The following is a 17,195-nucleotide window of genomic DNA, read 5'->3' on the forward strand; positions in this document are numbered from 1 at the left end:
TCTGCTGTGTGTGTCTTCATATGGCGGTTGAGTCCCAACAGGCTCTAGAATTAATCTCAAATAAGTTCCATGTCCAAACACTATTTTTAGAGGCACACAGCTGTCTCAGAAATTTACTGCTCCTGCAGGAATTTTACAGCATTGATCTCGACTGCAGTGTGAGCTGTTGCAGAGAGCAAATGGCCTCACTTGGTCCGGAGTAAGTGAAAAGTGGAAGGATTAAAACCAGAACTAGTTTTAATAGTGAGGGATTGAAACCAGCTGAGGGGAGGATGAGCTGTATTTTTTTTTTTTTTTTAAATAAAATTGTCAAAAGCAGCTGATGCTTTTTAGGAGGCTTGCTGAGGCCCTGAGGCGTGCGCTCCTCATCCTGGTATGATCACTGGGTGCTCTATGGACACGGGCTCCAAAGGGCCAGGCTGGTCTGAGACAAGCCCAGATCAGGAACCAAGCTCACAGATGGAGAGCAGCACAGTGCTTCATGGCAGGACTGCTGGGCTTGGAGTCCTCTGTCTGGGTTTGCTGTGGCTGTATACTTACTAAACATTATTCATGCAAAGAGTTTCATAGAGTTAAAGATCATATCTTCAATTAAGCCCCAAAAAATCCTGTTTGTGAGAGCACTGTTCAGTGAAACTTAATTTCTTCATTCACCCCCATGTGAGACTGCTGGCTGAAAGGAAACGTGTGCCAGCTGATGGGATGGAGAGCTGCTGTCAGAGTGTGTAAAAGCAATGCATTCAGCCACTGTGGCAGTGAAACTCTATTTTTTCTGTTCTTTACCACTGTATTTAGAAGAGTGCTAGTTATCAGCATGGAGGTGGCAAGAAAGCAGTGTTTCTTTTACTTATTTGAAGCTGGTGGATTATCATGCCCCTAAGGCTTCTGTGCACGTGAGGCAGAACTGAAGCAATGTGTGCTGACCCCAGCGCCCGTATTTTCAGAGGTGTGGTATGCTCTGCAGTAGCTGAAATGGCTCTTAATGTAGCTTTTGTTTTGAAAACAGACTGATTAAAAACTTGACATGAATAGGGGAAGCGGTAGCCGCTCTTTAATTGTGCTGCCACCAATGCTCTTGAAATGACTTGAAAACAGCGGTCTCCTGGGAGCCGTTCGGATGAATACAAGCTAATGTCATGCTGGAAGGATCCTTTCCCAGCTGCTCAGCTTAAATGGCAGAAGTCATGATTTGCTTGGATCATGGGAGCTTTTAATTCCTCATTTAATAACAGGTTTCCCTGGATGCCATATTGCTTTCACCGTCGCTGCTGTACATGAGAAGCGGTGCAGGCGTGATAAAAGCAACGCTCGGGGGAAGGGGCTTTGCTGTTGGATGGGGGCTGCTCTGCTCCGCAAATCCCTGTCCTGGGAAACCCTGCTTCCATCCTGCCCAAGCCGTGGGCTTCGTGCCCATATCAGGGAATTAATCAATAAACTTACCTGTCCGCTAATTATTTCTGTAGGTGGGCTGGTACCTGCTGGGAGCTGCTGGTTGGCAGGACAGGCTGTGGGCATACTGGATGGGAGAACCACGAAGTCAGCACCTTGCAAGGTTTCTGTTGGTCTGGGCTGCTTTTAGCTCTTTGCCCATAGTGACTGTGCTTAATCCCCAGGCAGAGCAGTGTCTAATGAATGATTCTTAAGGGACAGTTGTCTAGTGGACTCCACGGATTCCCATCTGTGCTGGGTGTTTTATGTGACGATGTGGGCTGTTATCCTTGCTTTCTGAGACCCTCCATCAGCAGCACAGAGGCAGCACGGTGCCGGAGGCAGTGCCATGCTTTGTTCTGCCTGTCAGCTGCAGTTGTAAATCTTCTGTGGTCACAAACATCAGAGGATCATGGTGAAAACATGTTGCCTGTGAGCACCTCCTCTGTGAGAAGTGGAGAACTGCTGGCTCTAGGACTCCAGCCATCTCTTTTCTGAGCTTTTTGTTCATCAGATCCTATTTGAATGCCCCCCCCTTCTTTTTTTTTTTTTTTCCTTAGGTCACTTCACCTGGGAGAAATACCTGAAAGAGACATGTGCCATCCCAGCTCCTGCCCATTGCTTCAAGCAGGTAAGAGGATGAATGAAAACAAGAAATCCAAGGAAGATGGGTCATTTGCAGCCCAGGAGTTTTGTGCCTGGGATGGCCCCTTTTTTGGCAAGGAAGATGTTAAGGATAAAACAGAGCCTTAATAAAAATCATAGGGTGCTGAAGCAGAGATGAAAAAGATATGTTTAGGCACTGCAAATGTTAACATAGCACAGAAGATTTAAGTCTCAGATGTGAATGGATGGAGACACAAGAACAATTTTTTCTCTGCTGAGCACAGGCCCTTGGAGAAAATGTTTTGAGTAGGATGTGATACAGGTTCTGTTGGATCCCGTCCAGCAAGACTTCCCACAGAATTCACCAGTTCTGTAGGAATGGAATAGCAGCCCCCTGGGCATTGGGTGCTTTGAGTACAGAGGTGGTTGTGTTGAATACAGGGGATACAGGAGAGAACTTAGGTCAGAGGTTGGACTCGATGATCTTGAGGTCTCTTCCAACCTAGAAATTCTGTGATTCTGTGATTCTGTGAACTGGCATGGCGCACATCAGTCCCAGCAGAGGGGCAGCAGCACAGAGGAATATCTGCTGTCAGTCTTTGGTAGAAACAAATTTCATCATCTTCGGGCTTCAGCTTTTGGACTGAGGGTACCTGTATTGGAAATCCTGGCTCTAACTGGGTCCCCATTCTTCTCTTTGCAGTCATACACACCACCTGCAAACGAATTCAAGATCAGTATGAAACTAGAAGCCCAGGACCCCAGGAACACCACCTCCACTTGCATTGCCACGGTGGTGGGTCTGACAGGCGCTCGCCTCCGCCTGCGTCTCGATGGCAGTGATAACAAGAATGACTTCTGGCGGCTGGTGGACTCTGCCGAAATCCAGCCCATAGGAAACTGTGAGAAGAATGGAGGGATGCTGCAGCCTCCACTGGGTGAGCTGAAGTTCAACTGTCCAGCAAGCACCTACATCATCTGTGGGGAAAAACCTTTTCCTTTTTGTTTTTTAACATTTCTGTGCTTGGGACAGAGACCCGCAGACTGCCCATGCCTACCACAGTGATGTAGACTAGCCCAGTTAGCTTGGGCTGTTAATCAGATGTATTCCACACCAGGTTTGTATTTCCACGTGCACATTGTGTCATGGATGGGGAGATGCGTTGGAGTGTATATTAAAGTGTTTTTGGCACTTAGATGAGCTGATAGCTTGCTTGCAAGTGAGCAGCTTGCAGCTTAAGCATGGGCTTGGCACATGCTGACCATGCTCTCATGCCTTCTGAAACTCTCCCTGTTGCACCTCAAAGGAAAAACACATTTTCCAGCCATTTGTGTGAAAGAGTCTGAGAGACGCTTAAGGTTCCCAGAGGACACAGAAGCAAAGGAGAGGCCTCCAGAAGTTCTGATCACCCAGGGGTGTGTGCAGGAGCAGTGAAGGCAGAGCTATTGATGACCTTTCCTGAGCCAGCACACGAACAAGATGTATCCAGGCTGTTGTTTTTTTTCTGGGAGACACCCCACAATCAGAGGGGCAGTGCTGGCACATAGCTCTAGCCAAGGCCTGATTACAGGCTGTTGCCTGTTGCTGCAGTCTTCTGATCCTGCTTGCAATTGCTGTCATGTCAAAGCTGTGTTTAACAGAAAACAGCTGCCGTCCAGCAGCACGTCCCTAGCACCTCCCCTTAGAGCAGAGCACTGTACTGACATCCTGGTAGAGATGCTTTGCTGGGGAACTCTAAATCTTGATGTAGAGAATAACCAAGAGAGCAATTAGGGCTGAGGCATCTACTGTATCACTGCTAGTCCTGACACTGTGATTTCAAAAGCATTTAAATTTTCATTCTTGCTGTCTAAGTGTATTTGTGCCCAGGTGCCTTAGAAGCAATAGCAGGTTAGCTGGAGACCATCAGATGGGAAAACATGATGATGTCTGAAAAGGCTGCCAGTGATTTAAGTCCTGTGTAGAATGAAGGGACAGTTGCAATATTTCATCTGTTTGTTTATTTAATTTTACTCAGCTACAGCTTTATAAATAACCTGAATAGTCGAATAGTTCTGCCAGTGTCATCTCCAGTTAAACACGCATCTTTTTTTTTGACAATGCTGAATAACGAGTTGATTTGCTGGTTCTTTCTTAATTAAACAGCAGGATTAACCTGCTTTTGCATTCTGCTGCCAATTATTATTGAAGCGTCTTCATAAAACACTTTCTGAATTAGCACACCCCCAGATAATATCAAGCCGATCTATAGTGATGGAAGAAGCCTTCAGTAGAATACCTTGAGTTAGAAGTATTTTTATTTTTTTCTGGAGCATCATTTGTGAGCTTTGGTGGAAGTAGAGTATAAATTGCAATGGGACACTTGGGACTGACCTTTCTGAAGGAAAAAACACCAGTAAGTGCACATTTTGCCTTGTCACTCCAGACAATGCCATGTGTATGCAAGTTGCACTACACTCTTTCCCTTCATATTTACTACAGACAGAACCTGCTGCAGCTATTAACATTAAAGCTGCAGTTTTTCATGTCACCTTAATGCATGCTGCTGTCCTTTTTCAGATGTCTCTTTGAAACCCTGGTCCCAGGGTGCCATTCACACCTCTGGTGCTGTCTGCCCAGCAAACACAGGTGCCTGTCCTCCCTGAGAGGGGTGGATTCCTCCTGTGCCTTTTTTGAGTTTTGCCAGCAGATGGCAATAAACATAATTGAGTCGCAGAACAAAACTGATTTCTGTCCGTGCCAGAGGAGCAGGTTAGGTTAGTACTCAGTGGAAGAAGTCTGTGTCCAGCTCTGTTTTGTGTCACCTGCTTAACCCTGGTCCAGATGAGAGTACTTCTCTTGTGCCCAGCATGAACACCAGTAACAAGTAGCTAGCAATGCAGTTGTCCTTTTTGCCTGCGGAGTACAAGATCCGAGAAAACGAGGTGAGGAACTTATATGTTCCTTGTGGTGTTTTCTGTGTGCATACATAAGCTGCTGCTCTCCTGTACATGGATAATTCATACTACCCCAAAGGTAGTAGTAACTCCATTACCCAAAGGTCATTTTTGCCCCCCCCGGAGCTTAGCTCTCTCAACCAGAGTGGTTTTTACTGAGCTGGTTGTGTTCTGGTGTTTGAGCTCTTGCAAAACTTTGCCACATTTATCATTGTGGGATGCTTTCCCTGTAGGTCCAGTCCCAGCGTTACCTTCAAAATACCACAAATACAGAAAGTGCAATGCCATGTTCAGCTGAACAGCAGAAACTGCCAATGCAGGAAGGTACAGCCTTGCATTTAGCAAAGATTGTGTTGTGTGATATCTGGAGATGATCTTTGTGCTCATACTTTCCAGGTCTGTGTTTTCTGTACATTCAGGTATCTCCTTGTCATCTTCAGTGGGACACTACATGCACAGGGCTCCTGCATGCCAGATTCTGCGATGGTTTTCATCATTCGCTTCTGCTTTCTCACTGATCTTTTTTTTTTTGTGTGTGCACTTTTTCAAAGAAGACAGCGTGTTGGGCTCTGTCACCTCTGGGATTAATACCACAAGCCTTTCTAGAGAGCAGGTCTTATAACAAAGGGTGTAGAAAGAACAGAGCTGACCAGTGGACACAGAGCTGTTGTGCAGTTGTGTTCAGTCCATTGACTCAGAGCATGAGAATTTGCTTTTTTCTTCCCATATGCCTCTTCCTGTTGCTTCTTTCACAGAAGGTATTGAGCCAAAAGTTGCCATCCTTTCTGTTTGGTTAAATGGTTAAGTCCATTTCCTAGCCAAGTCACAGCCTCTTTATTTCTTCAGGTCAGCTTGCTGGCAGCTCACTCCTGAAAGGTGGAGGGGGCCACCCAGAAGCTGAGATTCCCTCCTGAGGCAGACATTTCATAGCCTGAGCACTTGCTGATTCATGTCTCCCCCGTAGCAGGATCACTGAAGCTGCCAGCACCAGTGCTACGCACAATGCCTGTATGGTCAATGTACAGACTTTTGTTATGATAAGTGAAAATTGCAGTCAAACATCCATTTCCAGATGTTTCTTTTCAGCAACATAATGTTTTGCATTTGGAGTATCTGGAAAAGGTCAAGCCTGACTCCTGCTTTCAGAGGAGGGTGGTGTGGGATCACAACATGTGCCCGCTGCAAAGCTCCCGTCAGGACAGGCATGTGTGGCTGGATCCAGTGACCTCCCAGCCTTACGTCCATCTCTGCTCCCTTCTCTGCAGGCTTCCGGCTGAATGCCTCCTCTTGGCCCATGTTCCTTCTGAAGACTCTGAATGGAGCAGAGATGGCTCCTGTCCGGATTTTTCACAAGGTATCTTACTGTTTGTGAAGACGTCTTTCTGGTGTGTCCCCTCTACTGCAGAGCATCAGAATCACAGACAGTTTCTCATGGTCCATCGGTCCCAGAGGAGCTGAACACATGGCCCGGTGCTGCCACATGTTGCTTCCCTAGGGACACATCCATACCCTCTGCTGCTGCGTTGAGCAGGGGTCAGGGTGCAGACTGTGGTCTACTGGGAAGGTGGGCTGCAACGCTGGGGCTTGAGAGAGGTGCTTGTTTTCACCTGGGCAGCGGGTGCTTCTCCAATTCTCTATATAAAAGTCAGCACCTCTCCCTGAAGCTTTTTAATGTACCAGAGCTTGCAAGGGATGCAGCTACCTTGTGTTGTTTGTGAAGCAACAGTGCAAGTATGATTTCTCAGTTTGTATTCTCATCCCTTTAGTGAAGAGAGAGGGACGGAGACCAGTCTGGGAGGCGTATGCCATCTTATGGGGTGGTTGGGGTGGTTTTACTGTATCTCTTTGTAAAAGACCAGGCAGAGCAAGCCCCAGATAAGGATGGCTGACAGGCTTCTCATATATCTAGCAAAGCTGATGGTGGAGAAAGAATGATGGAAAGAGACTATCACATCTCAGCTTTTCCTGCTCTGGTTGAGATACAAAGTGAGAGTATCCTGCAGAGGCTCTTTTCTTCAGAGCTTTGTTTTCTGTCATGCATGACAGAGTTGTCACAGGGTGCAGTGTTAATGTAGCGCTGTCTGGATTTGGTCCAGCCGCCTGGTGATGATAGAGCAGTCAGTAACAGACTTTGTTGTCTCGTGAATGTAAAGGCACATGGCTGCGTAGCTAGGCCAACTCATGCACATCTAATCGGGGTTCAGATCTGTCCCACTAGCTCCCTTCTCCATCTGCTTGTGGAGGTGAGTGCTGATGGAGAAGGCAGCCCTGATCTGGGGGGGCACTGGCACTCGCTGAGAATATTTTCAACTTCTCCTTGTAGGAACCACCATCTCCATCCCAAAACTTCTTCAAGACAGGTATGAAGCTGGAGGCAGTGGACAGGAAGAACCCTCACTTCATCTGCCCGGCCACCATTGGGGAGGTGAGAGGTTCTGAGGTCCTCATAACATTTGATGGCTGGAGAGGTGCCTTCGATTACTGGTGCCGATATGATTCCCGGGACATCTTTCCCGTAGGCTGGTGCTCGCTGACTGGAGATAATCTGCAGCCTCCTGGAACAAAAGGTAAGGTCCATGTTGTTGTTTTGCTGTCTTCCTCATCCACTCAGCTCTCCAAGGGCAGCAAAACAGGCAGAAGCTAGCAGCAAGGACATCTGGGTGCCGTCTCAGGCTTTCTTATCGCAATTTCATGTGTGGTGAAGGTACAGATGATCATATCTGTTGGCAATGTAACAAGCAGCCTGGCATCAAGGTGCTAGGCAGCAGCCATCTGGAAAGACGGGCAGCATGGTGGCTGTTTGGAGGGAAGGCAATGCTGTGTCATGTTCTGTTCCTCTTCAGGAATTTCCTCAGTCTTTCCTGTGTCCCTAGAACACACAGAGACCTTTTCCCACAGGAACTGGGATATTTGGAGATATAATAAGGAAATAATGAGAGAAATATCTGTCTTTAAGTAGCCAGACTATGCCAGTTCGTACTTCTGACAGTGCTATCTTGCTGTGCCATTTGCTGCAGTCTCTGCTGGAAAAAGCGGGTCTGGGTCAGGCAGTACCTGCCATGTTCCGAGAGCTGTGATGGTTGGTTAGGGATGGTACTGGGGAGCTTTCTGCCTTGCTGATGCCTGAACACTGGCTGTTGAGAGTTTCAGCCATGTGTCTAGCTTGCAAGTGTGAGAGTTATTTGGGAACACAGGAGCTGGCACTGTCCCCGTGCAGGTCCCTCTAGCATTTGCTGGCTGGCAAGTCCAGCGCATGCCTGGCAGTGAAATTAAAAGCAGGAGAGGAACCTCCCTGCCCGAGCTGAAGGATTACTTAGGAAAGGCGTTTCTCTGATGAGACAGTTCCTCTTGAAAATCCAGGGTTTGTGCTAGTCCATCAGGCTGGTGCTGTCCTGCGGCCCTGTGGTGGTGCCAGGCCTGTTGGTGCTGCAGGGCCAGTGTCTGGGCACGTGGCCTGGGCTCACCTCGCATGGTGGCCTGTGGGCTGTGCTGTGAGCTCCCCCCAGCCAGGAATGGTTTCTGTTAGGCTGGGAGGCACTTATTGTGCTAAGGCTGCTTATCTTGGATGCCCGTGTCCAGCCGTGGTGTTCCCAGCCTCTCCCTCGCTCCTGACCTGGGGCTGGGGGCTCCTGCCCGGTGTCCCCGAGGTGCTCCTCAGGCACCACACCAGGGGCAGGGACGTGTTGGTGGCAGGTAGGAGCTTTTGTGCAGCCAGGGGTGGAGAGCTCTGCCTCACCCCTCTCTGTGCCAGGGAAGAGTGCCCAGGACCCCCCAGCCGTGGAGCAGCACGGTGGTGGCCGGGTGCCCTCTAAGAAGCGCTTATTCCCCCTTGCCGGCCTGTCACAGTTTTCCCTCGTGTATTTGCTCAACCTGCAGGGACTCTGTGGTTCCTGCTCACGTACAAAAACAGTGAGCAGAAGGCACATCTCCACGCTTCCAGCCAGAACACTTGCTTTCAGGCAGATCTCTGCTGTCTTTGACAGGTATTTCAGTTGCTGCGGCAGCAGCAGGGACTGGCAGAGGTTGTGTGAGCCATGCAAAAGCACCATAAAGTCGGGATCGGCATTGGCTTTGTGGTATTTTACTTTCCTCTCTGTGGCAAGATTTTCCTTTATCCCCATCCTTTCCTGTCCCAAACTTTCCAATTTCCGCTTTGTGGGATTAAACCAAAAGAAGGGACTTCTGGGAACTTTCTTCCTTTTTCCCAATCTCAATTCCTCCCTTGTTCATTTTCCCCTCCGCCCAGCCTTGCAGGAGGGCTGAGCTCAGCTCCCCCGGGGCCTGTGAGTGCTGCTCTTGGCAGGCCTGGAGGAGGCTTCACCGCAGAGGCATCCCCGTTTCCTTTAGCTCCAGGAACCGTTGGGGTAAAGCTTCCTGCTGAACCGAGGGGGGGCCCTTCCCAGCAGGGAGAGCCACGGCCAGGACCCTCGGTATGACTGCGCCTACACCGGGCTCTGCTCCCACAAGGGCCCGGCCGTCTCGATGGGTGTGAGCGGGGTGAGATGCAGTGCTTGGCAGAGCTGAGGAGCCCTGCAAAGAGTTAAGTCCATCGGAGCTCGTGGCTTCCTAGGGCTGAACAAAGAGAAATGAGCTCATGTTAAAGGGAAGCAGAACTTCAAAGAGAACAGGCATGTTTGTTTAATGCTGGCAACTTAATTCAGCTCTAATCTGTCTCTTCTGGTGGTTGCCAGCAGAGGTGGAGGAGAGCGGGCTTTCTCCTAGGCACATCCCTCCTCCTCCAGGCCTCCCACTCCCACCCGTGTTTGCTCAGTGGGGCGGCTTCGAGGGCTCTGGTGCTTCTGGGGCCTGGCCAGCCGCTCCCAGGGAGCTTTCCAGAGGGCATGGGTGTGCGGAGGGAGGGAGCAAAGGGAGCCCAGGCAGTGCGGAGGAACGGCCCTCACCTCGCCAGCCTGGTAGTTGCAGCATTGGCAATAGCAGCGCCGTCAGGACGTGCTGGCAGACCACTGGGAGCGCTTGGCCATGCCCAGGCAGCCAAGTGCCTGCAGTGCCCAGCTTCAGGCTGCCTCTGTACAGCACAGCCCAGGGACGGGGCTCTGCCAGACACGCTGTGGGTGATCCACAGCCATGAGGTACTGACACAGGGCAGCCGGAGCGGGGTAAGGGTGGAGGTGGGGTCTTTTTGGATGGAGGGGCAAGGCAAAGCACAGCAGAGCTCGTCCCGTACACCTTGGGCCCTCCGTGACAGCAGCCGGGGAAGTCAGGTTCCCCTGCCCGTCCCAAAGGGACCTCCCCACCACGCCAAGCAGGCACCCAAAGTTGTCTCTTGGGCAGGAATCCCCAGTCTGCCCCATCACCCCTCACACTTGGTGCATGGCACCTTCAGTGGATTTTCGTGTTACACACGTGCTCGTTCGCCCTTACCTGCCCAGCCTGGGCTGTTAGGAATGTAAGGTGTGGGTGGGCTCGCTGTCAGATGCAGTGCTGGTTTGACCTCTGTTCTCAGGGCAGGCTGTGTTAATGGCATTTTCTGCACCCACCTTGCACAGGGGATAATGGTGACTTGTAAGTTCACCTCACAGGTTTATAAGTTTTTTGGGTTTTTTTTGGCTGTCTATGGAAGAACTGTTTGTACATCCATTCATAAAGAATGAAGCACTCATTGTAGAGAAATATTAATCTGTCATGGGGCATGTACATAAAGCAGCTGACTTAAAGTTGCATGGGGCGTTTAACCCAAACTTATTGCAAAGGCTTTGGACTTTCCTGTTTCATGGTGGCACCAGAGTTCCAGGGTGAAACAGAGGTAAAATGATTGTTTCTCCAGCTTTAAGGTTAACAGCACACAAAAGCATGGCCAAAATCCACTACATGCAGATCATTTCAGTAGAAGTCAAGATGTAGAATTTTTCAGTAGAAGATCCTGAAGGTTTGTTGAGTAGAGAAGGAATAATTCAAATATGAGTCACATAGAGACTTGACAAATATTGTGGCAGATAAGAGGCAGGAGATAGCATGTTTCTCAAGCCATGAGCTTGGAGGTTTAAGTTACACTGTGACGCCAGGCTGTGGACTGCTGGAATGTCAGGTGGCAATGTAAACTGGGAAGAAGCAGAGACTGAAGAAGCAAAATATGTACACCACATAATACTTTCGGAAAAACTTTTGGTATGCACTTTCCATTTTCTGAACTTCGTACTCCTCGGGGAGTCTGCGAGTAACAAGTTTTTGCTGCTCTTCAGCAGGGCAAAGAAACAATTCTGCTCTCAGGTCAGTGGCATCAGTAGAGTGCAGATTTGGAAAGCTGATTTGGAGAGTTCCTCTTCATTATAAACAGGACAGAAAATCGATACTCAAGATCAACCTAAAGAATGAGGGTTGTTGCTTAGTTACTTTAAGTCATGTCTGGGGAGAAAGAGAATGGGAGAGACGCTCACAAACCGCGGTGCAGCTGCTAAGGATCAGGGCAAAGCAGATTGAAGAGGGAAATACCAGGCTGTGATAAAAATCACTGGAAGAAAGAAGAATGAGATAAGAGGCTGCCTAATGACTGTCGTTTCCAGGGCACCTGCCCTCAGCAGGGAGGTGGGTATAGGGGAAATCCCCCATCAGCCAAAGCATGGTCTGGCAGAGAGGTGTCTGCTGCTTTCATCTATGGGAAAATTGGCTTTTCACAACTGATCAGACTAGAGGAAAGTTCAGTGCTTTGTAGTCAGTGAAGCACACATGGGAAGAGGTTCCACGAGGAGTCGTTCTCCTTTCTGAAGTGGTTTGTGAAATGGAGGGTTGTAAACCCCTGAAGAAAGCAAAACCAAGCAGGGGTCTTGCCAGGTCCTCTGTCAGGAAGCTTCTACCTCTGAGCTATTCACCCAAGCAGGTGATGCTCCTTCCTCTGCCTCATGTCAAAGGAGGAGGCCGGGTAGCAGGCTGGGAAGAGGGGACTGGACAGATGGGATCAGGATTTGCTTTCTGTACACGCTGATTGTGGGAGCAGGAATCTATGAGATTTTCTGCAAGATTTGGGTCGTTGCATAAGGAAACATGCAGAACTCTTGTATTCGTTAGTGCTAGCTTTACATTTCAAGGAAATGCATGTGTTGTTGTGGTTCTCATGCTGCAGTGTTGGGAATTGTAACTGTGATTCACTTCAGACAGCATGAGGCACGCACAGGACCCCCAGGAGCCCTGGTGGTAGCTGAGCACTGGGAGCTATACACATTAGCCCAAGCAGCACCACTGCGGGAAGGGGCCAGGGCAGGGACAGTCTTGAGAAAGTTTTGAAAACTTGAAAAGTTTTCTTGAAAAGCATCTAACATGCCAGGTCCTGAGAAATCCAGGTGTGAGCTGTACCTGGACTGGGACCTTCCCCACACACCCGTGCACACACACCCCTCCTCTGTGGTAACAGCACCCCTGAAGTCTGCTCATCCTTTTATGCAGTGGCACATCCCTGCTGGAGGGCAGGGAAATACTGTAACCCTCCCAGCAGGATGCAGGGCACCACTGCCTGCAGCATGCTGCCCACAGCCATGAGCATTGCTGTCAAATTCGAAACTCAGAAGGTCTGTGTGCCTCTCCTCCCTGTGGGTAATGTCTCCTTCAGCTGCCAGACACCTCTGGAGCTGCCTGGTGGGGGCTGCACTTGGTGCAGGTGGGTCCCTTACACCTCCTTGCGCCCTCCCGGATCCCCGTAGGAGAGGCGATGCTGTGCTGGGCGCCGGAGGCAGCAGCAGTGAAAGCGTTAAGGCCAGGCGGGCAGGAGCTGGAGCAGCCTGGGCTGGAATTCGGAGGAGTGGAGCCGCTGCCTTGGCAGGAGCCCAGCTGGCAGCGGGGCCTCGGGCTCGGGGAGCGCCGCTGCGGGGCTCAGCCAGCCGGCGGGGAGCTGCAGAGAGAGCACCGGGCCCTGCCGCAGGCGCTCGCCTGCCCTGTCTGGGTCTCTGCTGCTCACTGTCGGCACGCGGCTCCCTCCCCATGGGTTTGTCTGGCTTGCGAGCGCTTCCAAGCAAAAGTTAATAGTTTTACCTAGCTGCCACGGGAGTATTTTGAAGCAAAGCTCACGGACTCTCCTGGATTTGCCGCGTGCTGCATCCCACCATGCTCGCAGCAGTGCAAGGCTGGAGGCACAACACACGGAGCTCATGACATCCTTCTCTAGCCACCCTTGCTGCCATGCAATTTACTTATTAACTGCTTGGTGTCTTCAAAGGAAGGTGATCATCAGATGCTAGATTTTCTGCCCACAGGCAAAGGTAATATTTGTTTTATGACTTCTCTTTATTTTTGATGTTGCTTGGTTTCTCTTCCTCCTTTGGGAAGGGAGCACGCAGGTGGGTGGCAGTGCCTGTCGGGAGCAGCCGGCAGGGTGACGCTCGGGTCAGCTCCTCTGCTTTGCTGCTGGGAGGAGATGCAAGGATGCCGACTGCTGTCACTCTGGGGTCTGGAGCTTATACCTCAGGCTGGTGTGAAGCCAGGCTCAGGAAGCTGGTGCAGAGAACGGCAGGGCAAGGGGCCTCCAGTCGGTGGGGTGGCTGGGGCCTCACTCTGGTGCTGGCATCCAGAGGGGTTGCGCACAGAAGCTCAGCATTCGCCCCTGCAGCCGCAAGCCTTGTGGACACACAGCCGGGTACCTGCAGATGCTGCCTTCGAGACCACTGTTGGGAACTGCCAAGCACCACCCTTGACCTGTTAGGAGCACAAAATCATGGGGTTTATCCATAAACCCAGCTGGGCTGGGCCATGTGTGCTGGAATCCGTGCTGGGCGCTCATCAGGAGGGTGAGCTGCGCTCTCGTCCTGCTGCACGAAGCTGCAGGTCTGTGGCTCAGGGGGAGCATGGAGCCACAGCATCGGACGCCTGGTGTTACCGTGTGATGTGCTGGGACTTGCAAGAGCTGACCTGAGTTTCCACTGCCCCCTAGTCTGTCCTTAATATCAATGTCACAGCGTGAATTTTCCTCGTGCATTTTATTCTAAAATTCTTCGTAACCCACAGAGTTTGGATGCTCTTTAGGATGTTTCCTTCCCCTTTCCTTCCTGCCTTTTGGCCTAAACCAGACCTCTAAAATCTCCAGGAGTCTCTGCGTCACCACAGGATGGTTCTGTGGGAGCATCACTGCTGGAAACCTTCCTCTCCTGGGACAAATGAAGCTGGGCTTGTCGCTCCCCTCCTGCAGGGACTTTGTAACACTACTTGTGCGGGTGGGATGCGGTGTTGGGCTGTGCATGGTGCTTGTGTAGGCTGGAGGTCTGCACGTTTTGGGGAGGGAGCCAGACAAATTTGAGGGCTTTTACATTTGCTGGTCTAAATGCAGGGCCTGGCTCAGGAGCTGCTGATGTCTTTGCCTAACCGTCGTCACTGACAGGTTTGGAAGCGGAGTTAAACAGGCCACAAGTGTGCTCAATTCAGTAGGTTTTACGCCTTCAGGAGGGCAGCAAGGAGAGCCCCATTTCCCATTGAGCTCCCTGCAGTGCTTCAGCTTCTGCAGAGCCTGGTCTGACCTGGGACACACCGAGCTCGTGTCCTCTCACTCACCTTTGGTACTGTACGATGAAAGAGACCTCCTGTAGCCTCTGTTTGGTGCAAATGCTCTGCCCAAACCCTCCGGATTGTGTCACCCAGGGCCAGAAGACTTCAGGGCCTGAGGAAGCGATGCTGCATCGTCCTGAAGCCGGTCAGCGGTGCTGGTAGTGGAACTGAAAGGTGCTGGTGTGTACTGTGAGATCAGGGCAGTGGGATCTTCGAACAGGAGTAGTGAAGCAATCTTGGTCTGCTCCTGGTGCTTTTTTACAGGGTCCTGAAAAACTGGTGATGGCACAGAGCAGGGAATCGGAAGAGGACAGAGGCCTTTTACTGCTCAGGTATCTGTTCAAGTTCAGATTTAAGCCTGTTAAAAATTAAGTCGCGCAGCCTGAATGCACAGTCATGGCCAAACATGTCAGGATGGCTCCTGGAGCCCGTCATTCTGGATTTGCTTCAACCCCAGGGCTTCCAGCGCACGTGCTCTGTGATGATTCAGGACGGGAAGAAAGCAAAGCACGGCTGGTGTGAGTGGGGACACTCATCTCCAAGCACACTCCTGCTCCCCCACAGGTGGGCCAGGCGCACCCTGAGCTGCCTCACTTTCCCCCGGCAGGGCCAGGAGTCCAGCGTTCCTGGAGCAGCAGCCACAGAAGAGTTTGAGTTTGAGTTAAGCTCTGTACTGGGACATGGAAGATGCTGAGCTTGGATGCCCTTTGAGGCTTCACATTAAGGATTTAGTGCTCCGAGTCTATTTTCTGCCTGTCACCAGCCCACAGGTGCCAGCTGTTGGTGACCGTAGCTTGGTCCCCAATAGAGGTGCTGTTTCTGTTGCAGACAAGTGCTGGAGGAAGCAGCATGATCTAACCAAATTTTTCTCCCAAAGGCTTGTAGAGGCTGCACGCAGTTGGTGGTACAGTTGTGAACGGAGCAGCCCATGTGCATGCAGGAGAAATGGGCCTGATCCAAAGATACCTGAATCTTGGTAGGATTTTTCGCAGTGACACAATGGGAGCAGGAGCATTACGTTACCTCATGACCTACTGAGTAGTTTCTTCTCTTTGTTTCCTCCCGATTATTCGGAGAAGTTGGAAATGTTGAGCGCAGATCAGGCTTTGGTAAACAGGGCTACATTGCCACAGCGTGCATTTTTATTGAATCCGGGAGCTTCATACTGAATATACAGCCCAACTTGTTAAAAAGATTAGACCTTTTGCAGCCTGTCAGTTCTCCTCTTGATCTTGGTATTTTTATGACTTCTGAGCAGCTTTAATAAAGAACAAAAGGTGGAATAAACTGCACCCACTAGCAGTCTCCTTGTTCTTTGTGCTCTGAGATGTTGAAGGTGTTCTGCTAATATTTAACCAGGAAGCCAAAGCTAAAAAAAGAGCCTCAGAGAAGATCAGAACAAGCAGAAACCCCAGGAACAGTTCTCAATAGCCTGAATACTCTAAGAGACTCTAAAAGAACAGAAGCGTTTTGATTCTCAACATGGGGTTTTGGAAACGAGATGATAATCAACTCCCAGAGGCAAAAGACACAATCAGTTAGTAGACTGACTGTGGTGGCTTCTCATGCCACCTATTTTAACTCAAGGAATGTCCTTGAGCTCATTGGATATTAATAGCAGCATAGCCACGCTGCTGCAAGCTTCCTGCAGGCTGTAAATCTGGGACTGGTGACCTCTGTCCTGCTCAGGCTAGCGTTGCTGTGCTTGCACGTGCTGAAGCCTTACTTGTCTGCAGGTTGGTTGCATCCTAAGACCGTGGCTCTGTGACTTCCTTGAGGACTGCTGCGTGGACCAGACATGGGTCAGTCATCCCCGATGCTTTTGGCAGCCTGCTCTGGGTACGTACTGAGAAGGCTGCTGGCCGTCCTCAGGGCATTCAGCCCGGTGGCACTGCACTGTGATGGTTCTCCCGGGGTGTGGAAGTGAGGTTGTTTGGTGTGTCAGGACTGAAAGTGCCGGCTGCTCTCATGCACCATCCACTGAGCAACTCCAGTGGCTCCAGCTGAGCTCTTGCAGTTGCTGCTGGAGTACTCACCGTGGACCTGTGGGTGCTGTCAGGAAAGAAACGATCTCCACTGGCTGAACTGGTTTCAGGGTAATCAAATTAAGCTTGAGTATTGAAGCTCAGATTTTGACTTGGTTTTGGTCTCGTTTTGACAATAAATAAACGGCATTGATGTTTCTCCTGGAGCATCCTGGTTGATCCTGAGTGTTGTCCCTTACCTGCTAGTGCCTCCCTTCGATCAGGAGTCCGAGGGTCAACTCTGCTGATGTTTTCTCATACTGGAGCTGGCTTGGTTCCCTTCACCCTTTTATAGTTCAGACTCTTTCTGTTTTAATTCTGTTGTTGCTGATTAAAGGAACTCACCGTTACAAGAGGTTTCTTTTTGCCGTGGGCTGGAGAAGGTAAGGCTATTAAAGGGCTTATAACAAGGAAGAGTCCATGCTGTGTTGCAGCCACTTTATTTGTGGTAAGAGGTACCAGGATGGAGCTTGGGGGAAAACTTCTGACTTCAGTTATGAAGAGGGTGGTTGTAGACAAATGTGGCATTTGCTTGTCCTTTGCATTTGAACCATATTCCCTGTGGGGTCCTTGTTCTCTGACCTGGTGGTTGGTGGTTGGGCTTGAAGGAGAACCTGTGCTCCAGACTGACTGAGTTTGGTGGCCCCTGTGCTCTGGGCTGTGCCAGCCAAGCAGCAGCTTCCCATTGGCCTTGCAGAATGGGGCCCAGAGTTAAGC

General features: G+C 50.3%; 1 protein-coding gene across 6 annotated transcripts in view; it reads left to right on the forward strand.

Annotated features, from left to right (window-relative positions):
- The window catches only part of SCMH1 (Scm polycomb group protein homolog 1), a 70,163-nt gene that overhangs the window by 24,598 nt on the left and 28,370 nt on the right, over positions 1–17,195 (forward strand). For all 6 annotated transcript variants that reach the window (XM_084300608.1, XM_084300611.1, XM_084300610.1 and 3 more), the window contains exons 4-7: positions 1,989–2,059; positions 2,738–2,972; positions 6,237–6,325; positions 7,295–7,538. In XM_084300608.1, the coding sequence (XP_084156734.1) occupies positions 1,989–2,059; positions 2,738–2,972; positions 6,237–6,325; positions 7,295–7,538 (639 nt within the window). The remainder of the gene's footprint in view (positions 1–1,988; positions 2,060–2,737; positions 2,973–6,236; positions 6,326–7,294; positions 7,539–17,195) is intronic.

Source organism: Netta rufina, assembly GCF_964035555.1.
Source record: "Netta rufina genome assembly, chromosome: 23".
Lineage (NCBI taxonomy): Eukaryota > Metazoa > Chordata > Aves > Anseriformes > Anatidae > Netta > Netta rufina.